At 33.6% G+C, this 17,509-nt stretch overlaps 3 protein-coding genes across 3 annotated transcripts; all 3 read left to right on the top strand.

The window, feature by feature from the left end:
* The first annotated feature begins 6,400 nt into the window (after positions 1–6,400).
* LOC113498624 lies at positions 6,401–6,992 on the top strand. Its single transcript, XM_026878707.1, has one exon. It carries the CDS (start codon positions 6,470–6,472, stop codon positions 6,962–6,964), a length of 495 nt encoding a protein of 164 aa, XP_026734508.1. The 5' UTR covers positions 6,401–6,469; the 3' UTR covers positions 6,965–6,992.
* A 2,082-nt stretch (positions 6,993–9,074) lies between these two features.
* LOC113498614 lies at positions 9,075–13,073 on the top strand. The gene is made up of 2 exons (XM_026878695.1): positions 9,075–9,597; positions 12,734–13,073. Exons 1-2 carry the CDS (start codon positions 9,090–9,092, stop codon positions 12,985–12,987), a joined length of 762 nt encoding a protein of 253 aa, XP_026734496.1. The 5' UTR covers positions 9,075–9,089; the 3' UTR covers positions 12,988–13,073.
* Positions 13,074–15,993: 2,920 nt separating this feature from the next.
* LOC113496800 lies at positions 15,994–17,257 on the top strand. The gene is made up of 2 exons (XM_026876169.1): positions 15,994–16,612; positions 16,932–17,257. The coding sequence occupies exons 1-2, from the start codon at positions 16,054–16,056 to the stop codon at positions 17,216–17,218; spliced, it is 846 nt and encodes a 281-aa protein (XP_026731970.1). The 5' UTR covers positions 15,994–16,053; the 3' UTR covers positions 17,219–17,257.
* Positions 17,258–17,509: the final 252 nt, after the last annotated feature.

Genomic DNA, 17,509 nt, shown 5'->3' with positions numbered 1-17,509 from the left:
AGCTCAATTTGCTGTACCGACTGCTTCGATAATTGTTGAGCATTTTTAATAAAAGCCAGAAATGCTCTTCTCGATTTGAAAACTTAATCATATCTTGTATATTTTAAAATAAATATTTGGTTTTAATATTTTATTCATGACTTCTGGGCCCCGATTCTGTTATTTGCAAAGGCCTGAATGAATTGCAATAGGATTCAATTCAGGGTTATTCTTGTTCGATAAAGCACTTTTCCAACACAATAATTGGAAGTAGCCATTGTAAATAGCAGAATTGGGACCCTGAACACAAACTTCAAGTAGAAATTATTATTCAAAAGAATATTTAGAGATCTGAGTAATCATGAAGTTACTCATTTGGTTCTTTTTTCCTCAGGCTATTTTCATGTTTTTCAGTGTGTTATTAAATATTTTATCTACGTTTAACGAAATTAATTTATCATTATAAATAATCCTATCAAGATCATTTAAATAGTTAAGTTACGTTCGGGTATGAGTCAGTCAAAGTTTGCAGCTGTGATAATTAACCAAAAAAGTATGTTCCTCTTTGCCTACAAAACAGTTAAAAGAACAATTATAATTATGGATGTATTTTTAAGACGATGACTATCTGAAAAAAGAACAAATAACTACATTAAATAAATATTTTTGCATAAACACCAAACAAACTAGATTTCTAGTGAAATCTAAAGCAACATAAATCAGACTGTCCCATTAACGAAAGAAAACATCAGTCAAAAGAAATACAAAACAATTTCACAAAACAACAACATCTCTAACTAAACCTTATTGCTCTTTTTATGGTCATCAGCGGACTGCCAACGCCATCTCTTGTCAAGAGCAACGCAACTCTTGGCCGCAGCACTAACGCCATCTATTGGTACTTTGCAGGGACTACAACGACCGATGTTAAACAAAAACTAAAAGAGTAGAGTTCAATGATTATACGCTAGAGAGAGTTGTTGTATGTTTTTTTCTTTTTGTATAATGTTTTATTGGAAATCGAGATCGCTGTTTGATTAAGAATACATTATTTAACTGGAATGGACTTATAATAGTTCTGTAGAATGTAGAGTGAAAATGTTTTGTTATATAAATTTAGTTTTTGTATTCTAAGAGTATTCTTTAATAGGTATAATATTTATTTTCAAATGGTAAAAAACCATTGGGGAACCTGGAATCCATTTTTTTTATCTGACTTCGCCTAATCGCATGCTTGCAAGCGCAGTGAATAATTCTTGTTTCATATTCAACATCTTCACATGTATGTGTAGATGCTGTTTTCCATGTTTGAACAGTGAAAAAATACAACCCGTTCTGTTTCATTAATTAAACACACTGATTAGACAGCATATTAGTTTTCAAAAAAAATATTCGTAGTTGCTGACGATTTCAACATGAAAAGATTTGAATGCACAAAATCGTCTGCAGTCAATTTAATGTAGTTTTTAACTTGAAGCTAAGTCTGAATAAGTATTTACTTTTCAAGCTAGAGTCATTAGGAGAGTTCCCAAGCTTATCAATATTTCATCATCAAACGAAAATATATCTTAAAGCTTACACCATAAAGTCTTATATGTTATGGAAAATAACTCAGACAACAAAACTGGTGTTCACAAGATGTTTTCTTTTTAGGAAATAGTATTCTATGTTAGTGAGTTTAAGTGGATTTTCGTAAAGCAAGATGTTACGGCACGTGCTGGAGATAATTCGTCCTCATATTTTGTTAATAAAGCTATCGTAAAGGTTTGTGTTTACCGAGTGAGACAGGAACAAGTATAAAACATTTTTGTATGGTGAACCCGAGCATATCTTAACAACTGGGTTTCGTCTAATAGGCCTCGACATGAACGTCTGACTCCAGTGACTTTTGCAGACCCCTAGCAATGTCAAATTGAAATTCAGCCCACTTTAAGAAAATAAAAACTATATCGTTATTTAAACAATATAGTAATTATCTTGTATCTCGTACTTTTCTCTACTTACTCTATTTGCATAGCATTACATTCATGTATTATTTTCAATATGTATCGATACAAATTTCTGTCATTTATTTAACTGAGCTTGTTTCTATCTGCCTTCAACTGATCCTTCCAAATCGCATCACCATCTCTGACCAGCCTTCATGTCTTAGTTCGCATCGGTAACAGAAGCAGGTTTGTACAAAAATGCCTAACTCTGGTTGATAAGATGACGATACCTATCACAGTTGATTTATTGTTTTTAGGGTTACTTCCTTGTTTACATTATATTAAGGAATTGAATTATCGCAGCCTTTATACGTCCCACTGCTGGGCACAAGCCTCTTTCCATTTAGTGTAGTAACCACGCTTGCCAACTGCGGGTTGGCTAATTCAGATTCCTGTTTTTTTTTTTATATCGGTTTCCTCATGATGCTTTCGTTCAACCTTGTTTTTAGTTTCTTAGAATAATAAAAAAGTGCCTTTAATTCTGAGAAAGTCACATGGTACACAGTTAGGAGCTTTGCCTGCGTTGGGATCGAACCTCCACATCGTGCATTAAAGTCCATGTATAGCACCGCAAGGCCACCACGACATCAAAACATAATGATATGCTCGAAAACTTGTCGCCAACCGAAAACCAATCCGATCAACGTTTTTCCGACTTTCCACAAAAAATAATAGTATACCACAATAAGCCGTAATAGAGACAGTAGGGCTACAATGATTGCAGGTCGCTGTGTCGTCAAATAACAGCTAAGAAAGAGCAATGGAACAGTATTTTGTAGTAAACTGATCGTTACCGTGATATTGTAGATCGTAAGTGCGAGTGAATGCGCGGTATGTGCTGTGGATTAGATACTAAAGTTAAAAATTCAAATTGACTACATCCATCAGGTTCAATGTTTTTTTTTTAAGACGTCGCATCAATGCATTGGTGATTTATATTTTTCCGTAAAATATTGAATATTGTTTATTGCACACCACATAATGAGGGGTGATGACTGGGTATAAAAAGAAAACATCTCATTAGTCCCTCAGTTAGATAATTGAAAAGTATGAGACCAGTATTTTTTCCTTTTTCAGAAAAACTAGAATTGACAAAGATTAACTGCTGTAAAGTTTAGGAGAGGGGCTTGTGTGTGACGTAAAACTATATGGTAAAATTTATACTCAATCGTGACGTCACGCGTAAGTTTCATTCACTGTAATTTGGTCAATTTATGTTTGCGGGACAAATTAAAAAATACGTATCCATTATTATACAAAAAATTACAAGACGGACACTGCAAAAAAAATTGTCATCATCCCTATTACAGGATTTGACAAAGAAAATTAGTTACAAGTTGGCACAATGGGCGAACTTATCGCTAGAGCGATGTTCTACAAACAACCTTTAGATGGACCGTATAAGTACTGTCTGAGATGGGAAGTTTAAAATGTCGTAAAAAACTCTATTTTTTTTTTTGGAATTCGTCATTTATAACTAGAAGTTATATTTTCTTTGGACTATGAACGAGTATACGAATATATGACTCATTTCTGAAGGGCAAAAATCAATCGTAAATTTAGTAAAAATCATTTTGATTGGGAATTCAGAAAGATATAATTTTAACACATTTTTTACAGAATAAATCAGAATACGCGAAGTAATATTACAGAAACATTACAGAATGCCATCATCAAGTATCAAACCAACCAACCTTAACGAGAACACCTCACTTAGTATTTCATTTATCAAAAGTGTACGCTCCGTGCCACGGGTACCTGACAGCCGGTGATTAGACATACGCTGGTGAACACTTTCTGGTATCAAACCGCGACACGGTTTTTGTTAAATTTTGAAAAATAATTGTGCACCTGGTGGAAAGCGAGAGTTCGTTAAAGGGACATTTTTTGTCAACTGACCAGGTTTAAAAAAAATAGTGCAAGAAAATCTTGATTAAGTCCGCGTATCCCTCAAAGATGTGCGAGGATGCTTAGTGAGGAATGTGTTTGTAAAGAACTAATAGAATCGCTTTATTTGCCTTGCAGCGATCAGCACAGCTCTGGTGGAAACGGCTCAGCGGACCCCTTCACTCGGCACATTTCCATCGCAGATCTCTGGTGGAAATGCAGCCTAATTGCTTCTTAACTACTGGAACACTATGCAAAATATTTCTCAAGCAAAATAGATAATTTTATCATTGAAACAAATACTTTCTTACAAAAACTTAAAACTACTCTACTGTCAAAAGTTTAACTACCGTAGGAGCAAATGATTCTTTGATTGATGACCGTGAATCCACAAACGTGGTGTAATGCGCGTATGACCACATTAAAGCTGTTTATTAATCGACGAATAGCTCCGTGTTGGTTAAATGGGCTTAAAAACCACTTAATAGTAAGTCGTTTGAGAAAATGAACCTACTTAATTCAAATACACAAACTGAATGAAATTAACAAATACTGCACGAGATGTACGAGCTAACTAGAAAACTATAACTTGAGCCTACAGTTACGTTACGAGCCGCAAACCAGCTCAAGTGCGAGTCAGTCTCTGCAGGTTCCATACATATAAGCTGAAAAAAAAAATAGATTTAGTTATCTATTCTTCTAATATATAAAGCTGAAGAATTCGTTTGTTTGTTTGAACGCGCTAATCTCAGGAATTTCTGGTTCAAATTGAAAAAATCTTTGTGTGTTGAATAGACCATTTACCGAGGAAGGTGTTAGGCTATATACCATCACGCTGCAACTAACGGGAGCCAAGATGCAATGGAAAATGTGGGAAAAACAGGGTAGGTATAAATCATAACTTATATCTTCCAACGAACGACGAAGCCGCGGGCAATAGCTAGTTCACCAATAAAATCAATGTATTACCGTGCATTTTTTTCTTTTCATAATCCGCTATAGTCACTTAAATACATCATCCTGTGAATTTTAACTATCAAACAATCACGGTTTTTTTTTCGAATCAAAACTCCTTTTAAATTGCAATCTATAATGTACAATTGCAGGAGGTAAAAATATAATAAAATTATGGACCTTCAAAGGGAAAAAGAGCGCTTTATTAATTTGTCTTTAAAATATTCCCATTTATTTGATGTTTATATTCTTCTAATTATTGTTCATGCAATACAGCCGTGTGACAGATGGACGGATAGCCTTGTTAAAAGCGTTCCGTTTTTAATCATTGGCTATGAAACTACATAAAAAGTCATCAATGAAACTGAAAAAAAAACTAAAACTTCTTACATTCTCAACATACTGACCATTCTGTTATTCCTTTTTTAATTTGGCCGAGATTAGAATGGACCGTATTCACAATAAAAGGAAAAAAGATGAATCTGCTAATTATCTTTCGGCTGTGAAAGTAAAAAGATGGGTTATCATTCCGACAGATTTAATGACAAAGCAATATTTGTAACGTTACTTTCATTTATAAAATTGTAACAGGCGATAGTTTCAGCATGAATAATTTTGAATGTTTTATGAAATTTTGAACAGAAAGTGAAAACAATCTTCTCTTTTATTATCTATCATTGCATGCATAATATGTAAGGTGATAAGTAACGACTTAGACATTTTTTTAAAACGTCTCTCACATTTTTTTATTTAATCCTTGTGTCGCGAAGGTCTTCACAAACATTCAAGTCACAATCACCACAAAGACACCCAGACTCTGGACAACCTTTCATGGATCACACGGATGCTTGTCCTATTTTTGGATCGAACCCGAAGGATAATTTTAATGGAAAAGCATTTAAAAGATTTTACAATTAAGCTGTGTTCCTATGTTTTCAATTTTCACAAATTCACTCAAAGACATGTAGACTAATTTCTTCGCAACTAAAAAAACTACTTTTTAAGCTACTACCTAAAAAACGCTACGAGTGAAGAATCATGTTCACTCACCTAAATTATGTTTAATCTTGAAATCTTGAGAAATTACAATAATTACTATAAGTGTATTAAGAGCTATGTAAGAAATTACGAACTACCCAGACCGAATCAATACAAAACAAAACAAAATCAAAATTACCCACACTAGGCTACTCACTGATACGATTTTTTTTGTGTACTCTCGTACGTCTGCTGAAATAAAAGAATGAAATAAAGCAAACCTGACATGCAAAAACCGACCATCACTGTTGAACATTAAAACCCAAATCCCCATCACAGTTCTTGCCATTGAAAACACTTTGGTTGGTCGTTAGCTATGTTAGCTAGCAAAAGTCTGTTTATACATACGAAAATGAAGACAAAAACCAATTTGTTATTACCTCTCATTATGCAGAAGACAACTAGATGACTTTCGAAAATGAATCTTAATGGTATGGATATAAAATACTTGGAGATACAGATCATATTTTTTGAACTGTAAGTAACAATTTTGAATGAGAACCACACGCAAACAGGAGCAATCATTGAGCTGACCACAAACATGAAATATAAAAGGGTGACAATATACAAGATGATCACAGTTTCAGTGTGGTCTGACCAAAGTGGACGTGTAATCTAGCAACATGTACAAAATTTTCTTTTTGTTCGCTATCGCCAGTGTGGTGGCTCTCCCACATGATGATGTTAAAAACGTGGATAAAGTTCGAGTGATTAAAAAGGACTGTGCCAGTGGGATTTTGAGTCCTGCGTGCCTCAAAGTTGGTGCCATCACTTTATTGGAGAAACTCAACGGGAAAGACGAAGTTTCTATACTTCCTGGTGTTAGTCTTGTGAAGGATGCTGGAAAATCTAATATGGAGTCAGTTGCTGCTGATTTCGCGAGATCCTTCTCAAGTGATTCTGATGAGAAGTTGGACAAATCTCTTTTGTACCACGTTGGGAGCTTCTTGGACAGTCACTCGGTCAAGTTGAGGCTGTTGGATGACTCTGCTGTGGAGGAAGCCAAGTCAGCGATGGAAGAAGGACGTGCGAAGAATGGATTGGGCATGGGAGGCAAGAAGGGAGGCATGGGCGGACTGATCGCTATGGCCATGATGATGAAGGGTATGTATATGTGACTTTTACAAAAGTTTTGTTCTTTTTAGCATTATGTGGATTATCGGAACTTTATATTTGACCAAAAAAAGAAGTGTTTCTGTGCACAATCTTCAATGTCACATGTCATAATATTTAATGCTTATATTGATTAAGCTTATTATAGGTGCAAAAACGATTGTTTTCATCGGCTTTTGGTGGTAATTTAGTTACATTTGGTTTCATAGCTTTTGGAAAACGTCCTTTGCCATATAAGTTATTTCTGGGTAATATCTGGTGTAGAAAAATATCGGAAAAAATAAGATTATAATCCTCAGACCTTCTAGATAAGCAAATAATTTTTTATAAAAATTGGATAAACCTTGTTGAAGGATCATGGTAAATAGCATTGTGATACGAGAATTTGGTTCATAAGACAGTATCACATTTAAAGAGACATCTAAAAAGTTTCAATTGGCAATATCAAATTGTAACTATTTGTTACGGATACAAATACCTTCCCGTGATATCTCTTCATTTCCGATTCTTATATCATCATCATTATCTTGTTGATCAAATTATTGTCAGAGTGCTCTAAAACTATTTTCTATTGTTTCTCGTAATATAACGAAATTAACTCGAGAATTCTCGAGAAACTGATTATTTTTGATCTAGTTATAATTGATATTACGATCTTACTCTACTTTGTCTCATTATTTTCCGTTTTGGTTTAAAGTCGTATTCAAGCTTAGATGCTGTGAAGCTAGCTTAGATGTTTATCAAAGGAGTATTTGATGTTATATGAGTTATCAACTTTAATGGGCAACAACAAAATTCAATCATAAGCTTAGCAAAAAACTCTTAAAATTTCAATATTATTTATAAGTTTTAATCTAAACGCAATTTTGAAAAGAAGTTTACTGTGACTTCTGACAAAGGTGTTATGCAAAGACGGACAGACAAATATTGTTCTTATTATTATCTAGTATAATATGTAATATAAAGTGTGTTGCTAACCACACGACCATGATAAAGCTAGTTTGGTTTGTGTTATCTGATATCAATCTTTGTATCCGCTCTGATTGTTCAGCCCTTAATGCAAAGCTCTTAATTTTGTATATTTCAAGTATTTTAAGCCTAGAATAGATGAGTGTTCCACCAAAAGACACAAGGCTAACTTCGATTTTTCAGTGTAAAAGAAGTATTTCGATGGAAAAAAGGCTTATATGTCACTCAATACAATTAAAACAGAAACGTTCATTCCTTATTAATCAAGTCATTAAGATGTCAAGTCATGTTTTCTCGACTTAAAGATTGACGTCAATTAATAAGTGAAATATACTCAAAACGTAAAACCTAAAAAAGTATTGCTATGTGTCAATAATATTAAATCGGAAATTCAAACCGAATATTCGCGGTATACGGTTTCTGTCGTCTGAAAGATGGATGGGTTAATGAATCGAGGAATCGAACTTATTAAATTCAAAGTGAAATTTATTACCATTTCTTTATAAGTGAGTTCTGCACCCGATTTGGTGAAGATGGCCGTATAACAATGATTGTTAATTTTCACGCAACAGTTTGTTGAGTAAAAGTAGTGAAGTCTAGACTTGCTTAGTTACGGTATGTAATTGATGTCTTTTTGTATGAAATTTAATTAATTTACGTGCATGACCGTCGATTTTACTTTTAAAAAGAGCGTTCCAAATTATCTTTTCCATGTTACATATACTGTGAGTTTAAAATGTAGAGCGACTGCCAAAAAACATAAAACTACAAATTAAAATAATCAATAGACAAAAAATATCAAATTAACAATTACTTTCTTTCTTAATTAAACACGAAGAAAACAAAATGAAAAAGTAATATGGAAATCCTATAAAATGACTATACATTTAAATCATTCGCCTACTCCAATGACTGCATGCGATAATAAACGAAAACCTTACGCCAGCGAAACCTTCAAGAGAAAGTCAACCAAAGCACCTACTAGTAGAGTGCATTTTAGATTGTAGTTTCCCAACATTTTGCAGTCAGCCTTCTATGAAAATATAATGGATACAAGAGTACTCCGTACTAATCACACATCTATGAGAGACATATATAAGGTGGATGAAACAATCGCTTATCAAAGTGTAACAGCATTCGGTCCAATACAGACGTGCGACAATGTTCACCATACCAATAATATTCCTAATAACAGCAGCGACTGCTCTACCAAATCCTGAAACTAATGAATCCACAAAAAAAGTTGAAGTTGTTGAAAGTGCAGCAAGAGCGATGAAGAAGGATTGCACCAATGGGATATTTAGTCCGACATGTCTGAAGATAGAGGCTATATCGATGCTTGAGAAATTGAGCGCGAAAGAAGAACTCAGACTTTTGCCAGGAGTGAGCTTAGTTAAGGAGCCCAGTAAGGACAACGGGAGTAAAGTTGAGGAGTTCGCTGCTGAGCTAGCCAGGTCCTTAGCGAAGCCAGATGAAAGACTTGACAAATACCTTTTATACCGCCTTGGAGATTACTTGGATACTCATACGGTGAAATTAAGGCTGTTGGATGAGAATGCGGCTCAAGAAGCGAGAGCTTTTGTTGGAGAAGGCAGGGGAAAAGGTGGATTTGGGGGAGGCAAGAAAGGGGGTATGGGAGGACTGCTTGCTGCTGGACTCCTTATGAAAGGTATGTTGGGTTTTTTGGACTACGGATAGACTGTTGGTTTTTCGTCATCTGATCTGAATACGTCGTCATTTTTTTTTGTTTCGCATCAATGTAATACATTTTACCTGACTTCTCTTTTGGCTCTTCTGAGATTCATTTGAAAGATTGCCATTCAAAAATCAGGGATAAAAAATCATTTTCGAAAAACTTCATTAAAACTTATCGCAACTTAATGCTCTGGTACATTTTCCGTTTACTATGTCAAATGAGTCGCTCAGAAACACTGCGTGTAAAAACTTTATAAGTACTTATGTACTAGAAGCAGAAAGCACCATTTAATAATACATTAGCATAGGTAATAATGGAAATACATATTGGAGCGAAAGCTTTAAAGAAAAGTAATCTAGATCAAAGACTTAAGACTTTTCTAACATCATCATTTAGTTTTTACCCGACTGCAACAGAAGTGGTGGTGGTCGTTTTCAATCATACATATTATGGATATATTTCTTACACATGATTATAATTTGTCTGTCAGTTTTAAATCGTTGATTAATGCATAAGCTGCTTGTCATTTTAAAATATAAATTTGGGATAGGTTTGTCTTATTGAACGTCTTAAAGATAGGTAGAATTAAGGTGTTTATTCGCAAGGCACACCATAGCATTTCTAATTATTGTGATTTTAATGCATGTTATAGCGCTGCCACGAATACTTGAAGTGATAAAGCTTTTGGGCAACATGTAAATTAATTAATATTTTCTAATCTTAACGTATTGCCTTCAAGTAAAATACTGTGCCACATACATTTAAAGGTTAAGAAAGGTGATAAAAATAAAAAATACAAAAAGCAACTGAATAATATGAGGTATACTTATATTTACGAAAAAAAAATAGATTTCTATGTAGAACGATTTAAATAGTTTGCTTTAAACCCTTTTTAAAAAGAGTGTTAAGACAGATAAATGCTAGAAGTTTGATTATTATTACAATATGTTAGTCAGACCAAAATAATTGTAATAGTTTATAAGTGTGAGGTAAATTGGCTATTATTATTCACATTTTACCTATCTACTGAAAAACTAAACGATTTAGAGCAAGCTTAGAGCTTATGCGAAGCTTACACGGAACTGTAATTTCTACTAATTAAGGTGCTCAATGGTAGAACCATTTTGACGGTGTACTAAATAAAGAACATGCCTACGAATTATTGTAATAAGATGTCTTACGGTCGCATAAAGAAATTACACATTCATTCGTCAATCACACAAAATGTTTGTCCTACGCAGGGATTGAACCTGGGTAATCTAAAAAAAAAACACTGTGCTATCCAAGCAAAAAAATATTTAAATCAATTAATCTTTAGTAGAATCGAAAAACTATCTATTCTAGATCTACTCTGTGTTAAGCATTTCGTTTAAATTATTTTCATGATTTCTTCTATTCATAAATATTTCAACTTTAAAAAATATATATTTAAACCCCAGACAGTCATTAACTTCATTCTTCATTTAATTTCTGCCGATAAGACGGACAATAGATCAATGTTACATTTATATAACTCTTTTGTGTAGTAAATAAGCTATCATGACTATGCGTAAAGGTCTAAAGCAATTACTATCAGCGGGAAAAGTCTGAATGGTTTGCGATTAATTTGGTTTTAAATTAAGTGTTATGTAAAACAAGAAAATATTTAGATATATACTACACATTATTACACTGCAAAATCAGTATATTGCTAATAGTGTTACTACTTAAATTGAATAAGTAACGAGACAGCTTTAACGCTTAAATGCGAATATTATTTTTGACAAATACATACGATACAATTTTGACGAATAATATGTCGTTGTTTATGCTATTTGCAATTTGTGTGTACTACGAGAGAGCGGTCAAGGTATGACACAAACAACTTTATTTCAGTATTTTTTCAAGTTCTACAAGAAAATATATTTTACACGAACTCCAACACCCCTCCAGTCAAAAATTTTAATAAATGTCAAAAAATAAAATGAAATTGACTACTTACTTAACTCAGTTTTTCTTAATTATCTATGAAAAACATATTTCAATTTTAAGTTCTACAAGAAAATCTTTTTTACACGAACTCTTGTCAGAAATGGTAATAATTGTGAAATGTAATAAAATTAACTTACTCAGTTTTTATTAATATATCTATGAAACATATATTTCATCAGATAATAACTTTATTTTGTACTCAGTGAACTAAAACTTTGATATCATCATAATTATAATGAGCATTGTCTAATTGTATACAACATGTACAATCAGCTACAAAATTACGGTAATCATAAATCTGCAGTTTCTATTAATATTGGGGCTCATTAAAAGAAAGCAAGGAATTGTATGTACAATTGCAATATGTGTTTATAACTTATCTATATATCAAATTCAACATAATTATATGAAAGCGTCCCCGTGTTTTTTCTTCAAACGAAACAGTTCACCTCTTACCAATCGCTCTTTCACTATGGAGGTTTTAACCGTGGAAGCGAGACACAGTATGCGGTAGGTAGCGTCGTCTCTTCTCTTCAATAGCAACAGTTTTTGTTTAAGAGTTCATGGTACAGGGTCTGTATAACAAACAGAGCGTGAGAGAAAAATTGTTAGTTCTCATTTGTTTGTACGATATTTACTTACATTGTCACCGAAAAGTATATTAATATGTAGAGTCATTAGTATGGCACGGATGTGAATTGAAACGCAATGTATCTCATTCAGCAGCTATCAACTTTGATGAGTAAATAAATTGGAATTAAAATCTTCCTCTTTTTAATAAACGTCTTTCGACATAATATGGCAAAAAATTGTCTCTACAACTTGTTCACTTGAAGGTGAATATTTTAATTTTAAAAACAAAATCTGGACGCATTTTCTGACATAATATCGTCCATATTCAAGGGCGACGTGATACATCGGCCTGTATATTTTACAATATATGTTGTCATTTGAAATGTACACTTGTACAGACATAAAATGACACTTAGAAAAGAGTATGTTTATTTTAATACAGATCAAAAACAACGTGGATTCAATATTTCCACCATCAATTTTCACAGCACCAAATTCAGCCATCTCATTAAACTCAAAATTGTTCAGCATAGTTCAATGTACTAACCATGACCTTCTTCTACAGGTACCCTCATGTCAGTAGGTCTGGGAGCCCTCGCACTCCTCGCCGGCAAGGCTCTCATGACAGCCATGATGTCTCTCCTTCTCTCAGCCATCATCGGGATCAAGTCGCTCTCCGGTGGACAAAAGTCGACCACTTATGAAATAGTCTCAAAGCCTATTTATTCCCATTCCCATTCCCATTCGACCGCCCATGAGGATGTTGGGGGATACGGCCACTCTGGATACGGCAGGAACTTGAATGTGAGACGGCGTTAAGTTTAGTGAGGTTGGTTGAGCAAGTATTGGAGGTTGTACTTTCTTTCTCTTCTTACTTTTTTGAGTTAATTTAGTTCTATTTATTTATTTTTAAAGTCTTACATATATCTTTTTTTAGTTTTTTTTGTTTCGATTTTTTTTGTAATACTTGAGTTAACGTTTTTGTTGCTTTTTTTTATATTTTTCCTTGTCTTCTCTGCTTTTTATTTCATATAATGATTTCTTCAAAACCGAGAATACTTGCTCAAAATAGTGTAAATAAATGTCGAGTTGACATAATGACAAAATGTATCGAGAATAATCGAATTAATTTATTGCGACTATTTATTTTTTAGAATAAGGTCACCGATTTATGTTAGCTGAAATAATTATAATAACAAAATATAAAAGTCTATTTAAAATATGTATTTATTTATGTTTTGATAATTGTTTATTATATTTACTTGTTTTAATTTTATATTTATTGTTATGTCTTTAATTTTCTTATATTTATGTATATATTTTATTCCTCATATTGTTATTTAGTGATAAACATGTATATCAAAACGTTTACCCGCCTAATTGTAACAATTTCTATAATATTATTTTCTATTTATTCAATTGAATTATAAATCTAACCAATAATATATAATTGTATTATTTTTAGTATACGGATATTGTATGTATTTATTTATAATATTATCTATACAAGTATACAGTCAAAATTTATATACATACTTATATTAAGCATATATGTGATTTTTATGTACAATTTTTGTTATATATGTAAGTATATTTGTAAAATATGTGTCGCTTAACTGTGGTTTCTTCTGCACCCAAAGAAATTAAATGACGTTTTTATAAAATCTTTTGTTTTTCATTCTGAATAATTACCTACAGCGTAGAACCACAACACAGATTACTTGAATCAATACAAAACTCTTACAATAACTAGTACCAAAACAATATATCGTCAAAGCGTTTGTTATTTTATATATATTTCTTAACTCTTCAAAACGGCTGCATCGATTTCGATAGAATTTGCTATACAGGTAGCTGACACCTTGACTATTTTGTTTAACTTCGTTAAAGTACGGTTATGTTTCCAGCTGTAACAAACATCCATGCGGACGAAGCCGTCAGCAACGGCCCTCGTATTTATGACAGCATTACTCTAAGCGCTGAACAACGCTAGTTTAAAAATTAATTAAAAAATTGTCAAGCGAAGGTTAAAAAACACCTCTAAGCATTATTCTTATTCACGAATGATTTTTCGGAGTCTGGGATCTACAATCATACACGTATTAAATTCCTAAGTGCGGGATTTGTCTTTTAGAATCATAGTAATTATAAATGTGGGTTCCCAGTACAGTTTCATTCAAAAAGCCATATCCATATTCAGCAAGCAGAGCGCACAAATTCATTCATTCACAAACTTGACAATTACGGATTTTTTCCTGAAACCTGCCAGTAACTGCCCAATGTACATAAAATTTTATTGTCTTCGTCATTAAAAAGTAAAAAAACTGAAACAAAACACAACTTTCATTCACTGATTAACGTCGGCTTATGTTTTTTCTATTTCTACTTTTTGTAGAACTGGAGTGAAAGGTGGTACTTTTTTTAATATTATTGGTCTGTTGGATTCACACTGCTCTATAATGGAAATAATATTTTATGTTCGATTGCTCTATTATAATACTCCATGGAAGTACAAATTGTCATGCAATCGTGAATATAAATTAAAATCGTCATCCATCATATTGGGGAGATTAAAAAACGATCAAGTGCGAGCCGTATTTTCGACAAAGAGGGTTCCATATAAATAGGTTAAATATAGACAAATCAGTTGGACGACGAATAATTTGTTGGGTCTCACCCTTAAATTTATTTGCAATCTACTACAAATTTAACCGAAATGAAAATCTTAAGTAATATATTAAAGAAAATTGTGGAAGTTTTATAGTCTGTTGATTCATATTAATCTATGAAAATCTTAATCTGCAAGATAGCTTGCAAAAAGACATCGCACAAGGACTTTACTACTCGTACGCTAACAGTCCGCCCGACCATCCTTCCGTCTGTCAATAGGATAGGATGTCTTCAACCAAGATAGCTATGCTAATGATGTATTTATGTTGAAGCTAAATCAACAAATACTAAGATGAAATAAGAGAGAATAAACATTAAAGTAAAGCAACGGCAGCGACTATATCTGTGGTCCTCCCTTAGATCACCCTTCAATTTATTTTATCACCCAACTGCCTTGTCCATTAGCGTTAATCTAAAGCGAAAGTTAATAGTAACAATAAACGACGCTTATTACAGTAATTTAATCAATTTATTGGTCAGTTTAGTATTGATTTAATGCGCTGGCGGCAAATGATGCAGAACTATTGTTTATATTGAAATTATCTCGTAAGTGAGGCATCCAACCTGCTAATAGTTAAGTAGAAATTAGTTTTTTTAGTAAGCTGGTGTCTGTGTTTATTTTTAAATGTTTATTACTTAAGGATTTCAGTATGCGGTGTGTCGATAGAATGTTTCACTGCTACTTACTTTGATTCAGTAGCCTAAAGGTCGATCTTATAATTAAAATGGCTCGTGGCTTCATAAAATTGTACTTATCGTGAACGTTTTGACATAATATGTATAGATTGAATTAGATAACTGAGATAGAAAATTGCCTAAAACACAGGACATTTTCCTTGATAGGATACTATCAACCTTATTTAGGTGTTTTTATGAATAAACATGTTCTTCCATTACGTAAGGTAATCAACTAATGTCATAAAAAACCATTAAAAATCAATCCAATTTACTTAACTACGTAAAGTTATCGATTGGAAACCGAAAATATCGGAACCACTTTCGACTTTTCCATTACAACAATCTTTTATTTACGGAACGAAAGTAGTGCTAACAATAACGTTCAAAAAGCAACGACACTTTGACTTGCCTTGCTCGTTTTGTTATCATCGATGGTATAAAATAAATGGCGATCAGATTACATCTATCAGTCCACAGTGGGTCCCCATGGAAATGTCACAGTAGTTATTACAAAGAGTGCAGTGTAAAGTGTTCAAAATGCATCTCAAAAGTGTAGTATCCATTGCCGTTTTAGTTGTGATCAGTTCAGTGAACGTCAAAGCAGCCATCGATGGATCAGATCCGAATGCCATAATGGACGTTGTTAAAAATGTGCCAAATAACACGGAAAGAGTCGGCAGAACTCTTCACAAGGAGTGCAACAGTTTGTTCAACTCGAAATGTTTGAAGATCCACGCTTTGAGCTTCTTGGAGGAGTTGAGTTCTCGTGAGGAGTTGAACCTCCTTCCAGGACTGAGTATAGTAAAGGAGAATCAGACGACGAACAGCACGAGTCCTGAGGAGATAGCCGCGGAGTTATCGAGGCAGTTCCCGGGGAAGATAGATGAGAAGTTGAACAGGTTCCTGTTGTACCGTCTGCAGGATTACTTGGATGGGCATTCCTTGAGGTACAGGCTGCTGGATCCTCAGACTACGAAGGAGGCTATGGATATGGCGAAGGGTGATAAAGAATCGGTGGCGAGGAAGTCTGGCGGCGGTGGGTTAGGTGGCAAGGGAGGTGGCGGCGCTCTGCTTGCAGCGGCGATGATGATGAAAGGTACGTTTGTTATTTAAGAAATGTTTCACTCATATCAAGTGATGATAAATTTTATAAACTATCGGTTTGCTATATAAAACTGGACAAAATTTCGGTAAAATCATTTTTGGAGCTTCGAAGTTATTTTTTCTTGAAACATACTATTATTTAACGAAAGGAAGTAAATCGATTTGACAATCTAGAGATATTTTTGCATATTGTGTTTATAAAAATTATTACAAATCAGTCCGATGCGATAAAAAACCGAGATCGAAGCCTAGGAATAGTAAAAATTGAGAACAATTAAACAAAACCTTTAAAATAACTTCTTGTTATCCAGGTACATTAGCAGCAGCTGCTCTCGGTGCCCTTGCCCTTCTTGCCGGCAAGGCCCTGATGACGGCCCTCATGTCCATTCTCCTCTCAGCCCTCGTAGGAATGAAGGGCCATGGGGAACACAAGTCTACAACCTACGAGATCATCACCAAGCCCGAAGTATCCCATCACCACTCCCACAGCCATGAGGAACACCATGAGCATGATCATGGACACCATGGGGGTTATAGGAGAGCATACGATATGAACAACTATAATAGCTACATGCCTTATGATACCACCAGCAGTTAATTTATTACTTAATCGTGATTTTCTTCTTAATAAGTACTCACACGTGGTTCGCCTTTGTCTTGCCACAATATTCAGGATTATGATATTAGGATGACTGAAACTTTGCTGCAAATAGTTTTTTTTTATTTTTAACCATTTAAAAACTTAAGGAGGTTGTAAGTCCCATAGTGTGTCAATATGTAGCATGCGTACTTCTTTCACTCATAATTTTTATTAATATGCTTTTAGAAACTAATGGTTATTACTAACTCAAATTATTTATTTGTAATTTATTAACTCATATTTAAAAAA

The sequence above is a fragment of the Trichoplusia ni genome, chromosome 1 (genome assembly GCF_003590095.1).
Source record: "Trichoplusia ni isolate ovarian cell line Hi5 chromosome 1, tn1, whole genome shotgun sequence".
Classification (NCBI taxonomy): domain Eukaryota; kingdom Metazoa; phylum Arthropoda; class Insecta; order Lepidoptera; family Noctuidae; genus Trichoplusia; species Trichoplusia ni.
This window is presented reverse-complemented; position numbering and strand designations above follow the sequence as displayed.